An 8431-nucleotide genomic window follows, 5' to 3' on the forward strand; every position below is an offset into this window, starting at 1 on the left:
CCCCCCCTCCCCGCTCTTTGCTCTCTAATTTTTATTCCTTCCCTTACTTGCCTAAGAGCAGAGCCCTTGTCGTTTCTGTTGCAAAAATTTTGTTGATGGTTTGTCTTTGCTGTGAGTGGGCAATTTCTTTTCTGCCAGTTTGTATATTTGACGTTCTAATACTTCGAATTCATGTGTGTCTGTCCTTTTTTCCCCAAATAATGCCATCTAGACAATTTAGTTATCATCATTTATTATGACATCTTGGTTACTGTGACCAGACTTGTAATTAACATCAGTAGATCAGTAGCCAAAGTGTTGTTGTGAAAGGATATACATTATGGAACTAGATGGCATTACTAGTAAAAATTCATAATGATCGAGACTCTTTCAAAGAATCTACTGTGTTTAGTAATATTTGAAATATGTTACAGGTATTTTACAGCCATGTACATTTCTCTGTAAATTTTTCATCGTCACTGTCTAAAACTTTTAATGCATAATGACATAAATTTCTCATCTTGGCTCTCGCAAATGTCCACTTATTACGAATTGATATAGTGTGCCCATCTAAGAAATGTTATTTTCATCATTGTATTAGCTGTGCATAATGAATTAGGGGAACTTAATTGGATGCATACTCTACCACTTTGTGCCCACAGAATGTAGTGGAATTGCGCTATAAGTGTGATAACCGGCTGGCGGCAGTTGAATCCGAAAGCATGAATCAGTTGCGAGCTCTCGAAAAGGCGATGGAAGAAGTGCGTGTCTTCAATTCTTTCTACCAAGGACTGGAGGAGGGTTGTGATGATGCATTGTTGCTGACTGATGAACAGCTTCTGGAAGTTCTTGAGGAGGATCACCTTTACGAATGTTTCAATGAATTCTATAACGGTTAGTTTTTATTTTTTGTAGAATTGTTTTTTATGTTTGTCTAATGGTCCTAGAAAATTATTTATGTTGAGAGACTGAGAGTATTTATACAATTTGCCAAAATTATTGCAGTAATAAGACTGATCACTTTTTAAATCTGAAACAGACATATATTTTGTGAACTTGTGGTGTTATAACATTCTAAATGTCATTGTTACCTTAACAGAAGTGACCGTTCTTTCTCATTTAAATTCTGTTCATTGTTTAGCTCAGGAATATTCAATTTTTGCAACTAAGAATGCTTGAGACAGGTAGGAAAATCTCAAGTAAGTTCATACAGTAGTTTCCTCTTAGCCAAGGAAGTGGATACAAACACTAGGATTTTTCTCAGGGATTTTCATGTGTGTTATTTACATTTACAGTTCCTATTCTTATAAATTTAGGTAGATCTTAAAAATGTTGGCCAGAACTTTGTAAAACTGCTGTAGATGTTTACTCTTTTTGTAAATACGTTTCTAAGCTGTTCCATTTTTTTATTATTTTTTTTATTATTATTTTCCTTTGTTACAAACATAGTTTTTAGTGTAAATAAAGTTGAGTATGACCCTAGCTGATGTTACTTGTGTATTTCTGCAATGCAATGGAAAGAATAAAACATGAATATGTGTCCATCAGTATTATTCCCAAACTGACATCAAACTCTTCAGCCACCAGATCTTGGAAACTAGGGAAAAGCTTGTGTGACAGAAAACATTTTACACAAAAATTGTCGTTCAACTGTCTTTGGATTGTGTATCACCACATGCATAACAATGAAATAACAGTTATGATAAAGAGGAAGACCACATTTCTTAATTGTACATAGTTATTATGCATCAGGAGAAATACTATTGCACACATATAACAAAAAAAATACTCGGGAAATCTGATATGACAGAGTTCAGATGTAGAGGTACAGATGATGGAGAGGTTCATTATCACACCTGTTTGAGAAATGGAAACAAATCAGCAGTGCAAAACTATAAATGTATATGACAGATACCAGAGTGTACACAGCTTAGTCGCAATGTTACCTGACTGTTATCTGTCACTATATGAAAATTGACATTAATTCCCATATTTAACTGTTGACAATAGAAAAGAATTTTGGTTACATGAAGAACCAAGTCCAACTGCTTAGCCAGGTAAGAGGGAAGACTTCATTTGCAGATGGGAATGGGAAGGAAAGACTTACCACTGTTAATGGACAGTCTTACATGTGAGAAAATTTGCATGTAATTCTGATATGACACTGTTCCACAATAAATGTTGAACTAATTACAGAATTATTCCCACATTAGATACTACAAAAGGTACAAATACATTTGTCATTACCAGTGTGTCACCTCCATGTTGAGTAAATAAGGAAATACGAGCCAATTACTTTAAGAGTGTGTTTATAGTTAGTAACTATAACAATATTATATAAATGTAGCTACAAATATTAAGTGCTCAGGGTAGCAATGTACATTGACAATGTTATTCCATATTCTCCTCTCTCTGGTTAACTTCTAAAGGGCAATCAGCTGTACTAATCTGTTAACTTCTCTTTCATCTGGGGTAGCAAGGACGACTGTTCAAAGTAGTCTGTCTCAATCTGTTCATATTTCTATCACTCCTGCTCTCTTCTCCAATCCAGACCTTCAGTGGTTTACCAATATTCTTAAGTTGATTAACTGAAGGAGCAATACTGATTGCTCTACCGCATCCAAAAGGTATTGGATATCTGCAGCAGCTTAAATTGCCTTACCAAGTCAGTTGTTTCTGGTGGCTCAACATCTGTGGTTTGGGTGATGTCTTCTTCCCATGAGATAGTAAGCTGGGGTAACCACTTTGTCCTCAGTTTGTGTGATAGATTTTGAATTTTAGGAAGGTTTATATATTCACAAGTGTAGTCCATGCTGTAGCAGCCCAGTATCTTACGGAGGCATCGTTTAATTGAGCTATCCGTCCACTCCACCATTCTCTCCACCAAGCAGTTTGTGGCCCTGTGAACTTCCATGTGATTCCTTGTTGTTTGACAAACTGGCGTGTCTTATCAGCAAAGATAGGAGTCCAGCAATAATAGGAATTGTCCTAGTCTGCAAAATAGCTATTAGTTGCTGCAGTCACCTCCTCGTTTGAATAAAATCTTTGTCCTGCCAGCCATTTCTTCAAATTGGGGAACAAGTAGTAGTCCAAGGGAGCCAAGTCTGGAGAATAGGGGGGATGTGAAATGAGTTGGAATCCTATTTCCATTAATTTTGCAACCACAACTGCTGAGGTGTGTGCTGGTGCATTGTCGCGATGGAAAAGGACTTTTTTGCAGTCCAATCACTGTCATTTTTCTTGCAGCTCAGTTTTCAAACGGTCCAGCAATGATGAATAATATGCACCTGTAATAGTTTTACGCTTTTCCAGATAGTCGATGAGGATTATCCCTTGCAAATCCCAAAGGCACTCGCCATAACCTTTCCGGCCAAAGGAATGGTCTTCGCCTGTTCTGGTGCGGATTCTCCCTTGGTAACCCATTGTTTAGATTGTTGTTTGGTCTCAGGAGTATAGTAATGTATCCATGTTTCATCCACAGTGACGAAATGACGCTTAAAATCCTGTGGATTCTTCCTTGCGACACCTCACATGATTCTGTTTTTGGTCAAGCGTGAGCAGTCGTGGAACCCATCTTGTGGATAGCTTTCTCATGTCCAAATGTTTACGCAAAATATTATGTACCCATTCATTCGAGATACCCACAGCACTAGCAGTCTCATGCACCTTAACTCTTCTGCCATCCATCACGATATCATGGATTTTATCAATGATTTCTGGAGTCGTAACCTCCACAGGGCGTCCAGAACATTTAGCATCGCTTATGCCCATATGGCTACTCTGAAAATTTTGAAACCACTTACAAACTGTTCTAATCGAAGGTGCAGAGTCACCACAATGTTTATCAAGATTCTCTTTAGTCTTTTGAAGCGTTTTGCGTTTCATAAAATAATGTTTAATCACTACATGAAATTCTTTTTCGTCCATTTTTAAACAATTACTCGACTTCCTTGATTCACACGAATGCTAAATACAAAGAAATAGACCAATATGGCTGAAACTTAGCAAAAATATCCAATTTTGCCCATCTTTAACACTGTATATCTTAAAATTGATGCCTCTAATGTTATAATTGGTAACACAACTGGAAAGAGTGAACCTATGTCTATCAGGCACACTAATTTTTATTGCAGTGTCATTCCATTTCGCATTCAAATCAAACTAAATTCATTTTGAGGCTTTATCAGTACATTTAAATACTTTTTGTTGTTTTAGTGCGCATTGAAATTTCTGCTTCCGTCTCCCCTGACTTTTTACAAAATCTACTTGAAGCATTGTTGCCTTTTAGATTCACTGTTGTGTTTAATTATGGAAAACGGTGAACTCCAGGTTCTAAGACAGGTTACTGCCATGCATTGTAGTTTCTTAAACTTGTCACATCAGCAATTAGTTTGTGATACGAGGGGAAAATGCTAATAATTTTGTATGCCACTAGCGAACCCAGCAATGCTTTGTAAGTGCTAAATATGTGAGTGAATTCAATATACATCCTTTAACCCCCCGCCCCGTTTCTCTCTGCCCAACTCCTACTACCTCTTTGTCCATCTCCTCTTCTGCTCTTGCTCTGTGCACCACTTCTTCCACCCTTTTTCTGATCACCTCATCCTTCCTTCTTTTTGTGTGTATTTCCTGCCGTCATTCTCTCTTTCCCCTTACCCCTCACTCTAACCTTGAACCTGATTTATTATTAATGCAAACAAAATCATGACTGGAAATTGAAGTCACTTATAATAAACAGATAGATTGGTTGGTATCATTGGTGTATGAGGTATGAGAGAGACCTCTCCATCTGCTGGATGTGAGAGGATAGTAGCTTCAATGACAGTATTTTGCTAGTTGTAATCTGTGACAGCTATGATCGCAAAGTTTCAGACGATTCAGATTCTATAGTAGAATTCCCATTGCAAACTTCTAGAACTTGTAGAGAGAGGGGAATAAGTGCATAATACTTTGAATAGGAACCCATGTCCATAAACGTACTGTTTCCATTCTATAGTGGTTTCAATTCAGATGTTTAACTCATCCCATTCCTCTTGAGGAATGTAGCTGACACTACACTGCCAAGCTCTGAGACTGCAGATGTGTGTGCTAATTGCACTTGTGTGTGTGTGTGTGTGTGTGTTTCTGTGTGTGTCTACTGCTGACAAAGGCCTTAATGGCCAAAAGCTATGTTTGTGTGAATCTGTTTATTGTGCCTATCGCGGCTCAGCATGTCCACTGTATGGTGAGTAGCAACTTTCCTTCTCTCATATTGTTACATTCCATTATGGATTTTCCATTGTTTGATTTCTGAAGATAAGTATACAAGCTCATTAGCTGTTGAATATCACCTCTGAAATTTTATCAGATTAGTTCCAAGGGTGAAAAAGGGTACACAAAGTGAAAGATAGATCAGCCTGAAGACTGAAGCAGGTGATGGATTTGATCATAGCGAATTGGTGGAACTCTGATGTAAGCAGTGTCTTAAACAAGTGACTAATAAAAAAAAAGAGAGAGAAGGAAAAGTTGAATCTATCATACAACCAAGAAGAAATTCACATTTTTGACTTTAATGTCTCAGAGATAATTCATTAAAAATACTGTGGAAGAATTATCATCAGAAATTCTGTCAAAAGCAGTAAGGAAGCTGAATCTGACAAAACTACTACTATATTGACGTGTTCTATAAGCAAGTGTGGAAAGAAGGCTCCATAAAACATAAGACAAAAAGTTATGCAATTTTTTGAAGATCAAGAATGGAATAGAATTCAGCTTGACAAAAAGACTGTTTTACATTCCAGAAGATGAAGACAATCGTGAGAAGCAAAAGCACTTGTTACTCAGTAATTTGAAAGATGTAAGTGTGTGTTACTTATTGAAACAGAAATGGACTTGAAGATGATTTTTTTTAAATTCTTGAAATTACATCTAAAGTGGTGTGTGACCAGGTGCAGCAGGTTCACACTCCATGTGCCCAGTGCACCAGAGGTTAATGTGATTGATAGTGGAACAGCTAGCCTACTACAGAAGCAAAGTTTTTGCATGCTAACTGAAATGACATCAAAATGAAAATGAGTGGTTCTGATATATTAAAATGCTCTCGTTTAATGATGTCAACAATTTTAAAATTAAAATTGTCTGTTGCAAGGTACATAGTGTTAAAGATGGGCAAAACTGGATATTTTTGCTAACTTTAGGTGCTAATAACATTGTGAATACATTCATGAAAAAGTTCACAATTCGTTAATTTTCTGTCAGGGATAGACAATGCACAACCAAGTATCATTATTCTCAGTATATTTAACGCGCTATGTATTACTTATTAAATTAGGGAGAAATTGTGGCATAAAAAATTTTTTCATCAAGTTTGAAGAGAGATCATGACATGGGCTTTCCTTTGGGAACTTCATTTGATTTATTTCTGCATTCTGCACAGAAATCTGTGTTAGGATGGCAGGTTACAATAGCCTATCTCAATTACAGGGTGCGGCAGCATTCATAGTAGGATATTAAAAACACACCATCGGGGAGTACCCGTAATTTATTTATTACCTCTTATGTCAATTAATCGTTAAAGGTATGCCATTTACTAATGTGTAAGGCATTGTCCATTGCATGGACTACTTTTTGGATATGATTCTTGTCAAATGATGCCCCCTCTGGACAACACATACATCTAGGCTGCGTTGGAAGCTTTCCATAACTCAGCGTAACATATTCCCTGGGACATTGTCAATGGCAGTTCTGATGTGATCCTTCAACTCAGGAATGGAATGGCGGCACAACATGTTCGGAACACTTCTTGCTTCAGGTAACCCCAAATGAAAAAGTCTGCACATGAAAGGTCAGGTGAGCGAGGCGGCCAGGAAATGTCACCAAAACAGAAAATTGCTCTACTGGGAAATGTCTGTCGCAAGAAATCCATGCAAATTCTGGCTGTATGCAAGGTTGCTCTGTCATGTTGAAACCACAATTGTTCCACATCCACATCGACCATACCTAATTGGGGAAGAACGAAGTCTTGCAGCATCTTTAGGAAGTGTTCACTGGTGACAGTTACAGCCGCACTGCTGTCGTCCTCAAAGAAGTAAGGGCCAATAATCCGAAAGGAAGCAACTCCACACCACACTGTGATACGAGAACTGTGCAAAAGCTTGATGTGCAGTTCATGCGGGTTTACGTCACTCCAATAACGCATATTATGTTTATTCACTGAACCACATAACTCAATGATCTTCATTGACATCAGGGTTGTGTGCAACATTTGTGGATTTTGACGAAGGAGATCACGCATGGCTAAGCAAAATGGTTCGCATGAAACCCAATCATGAGGGCTAATTTCTTGAACAGTCTGCAGCTTATATGGGTGAAAATGGAGATCTGCGTGCAATATTCTCCTGAATAAGCGATCGGACATATGCATAGTTTGCGCATGACGACGAGCAGATCTTTTTGGGCTATGCAATAGTGCAGCAGTGGAACTTTCCCATGACGTCCCAAGTTGAAATGTTGCCGAAATAGATGCTGGGTAGCAATAACAGAGTCGTTATTCTTTAAATAACTTCCAACAGCAAAGGCACAATGCCGTGCTCTCCACCACACCATATCACTGTCACAATAGAAATGGCAGCTCATTAGTACACGAATGGGACACAAGCTGTCACGCATTCCTGCAGTACGTCATTGTACTACGCAAGTCAAATTACGCTATGAATGCTGCCGCACCCTGTACATCATGCACAATGGCTCCCCAAACATACGGATTTTTTTTTAACGTTTCCAATTCCAAAGAAGGTGGCCTTTGTGGAAGCGGCACTAGTACCAACTCCAAATTATTAACAGCTGAAACTTAAGTGAGTCCTAGTTACATTCTGTACAAATTTCAACAAAATTGATGATAATCGAGCTGGTAGCCACATCCGGATTACATCACTTGACAAGAAATGATCCAAATATGTTCTGAGTTTGAAATGGTTAATCAAGAGTAACATTCAGATGCACATTCAAAAGCATATTCAGGGATGGAAAAGTATTGACCTGCCACATGTAGTGCCTCAAGAATTTCGGTGCAAATTCTAGCAACACTCGGCCGTCAACCATCTCGAACACCCAATATTTTAGGTACAAGTGCGGGAGAGTGAGAACGTTTCTACTGATCCACCCGTTTCTATGGGCAGGTCAGAAGTTGGTTATTAGAAGACTGTAATAGGGGCGAGTCGCTGATGATGACAAGTGTTTGCTGCCAGTGCCACAGAAGACATGAGGAGAACTCGAGGAATAGTTATGTTGTATTCGTTGATGTGTTAGTGTCTGTGGTGATTGTAAAAAAGACGATTGAACAGGTGAGGATAGAGTGCTATGCACATTCACGTATTGGACTCGCCTGAGACTAGATACTTTTGAATTATTTCATGTCTTGGCTATGAACGAAACCAGACACATGTATGCTATTTGAATATGTGTAAATGAATCT

The 8431-nt window shown here is 38.2% G+C and overlaps 1 protein-coding gene across 1 annotated transcript in view; it reads left to right on the top strand.

Annotated features, from left to right (window-relative positions):
* Positions 1–1370, top strand: part of LOC124711805 — a 64548-nt gene extending 63178 nt beyond the window's left edge. Inside the window, exons 2-3 of the mRNA XM_047242028.1 lie at positions 642–873; positions 1121–1370. Coding sequence (XP_047097984.1) covers positions 642–873; positions 1121–1158 — 270 coding nt within the window. The 3' untranslated portion in view covers positions 1159–1370. The remainder of the gene's footprint in view (positions 1–641; positions 874–1120) is intronic.
* Positions 1371–8431: the final 7061 nt, after the last annotated feature.

Source organism: Schistocerca piceifrons, chromosome 8 (genome assembly GCF_021461385.2).
Source record: "Schistocerca piceifrons isolate TAMUIC-IGC-003096 chromosome 8, iqSchPice1.1, whole genome shotgun sequence".
NCBI lineage: Eukaryota > Metazoa > Arthropoda > Insecta > Orthoptera > Acrididae > Schistocerca > Schistocerca piceifrons.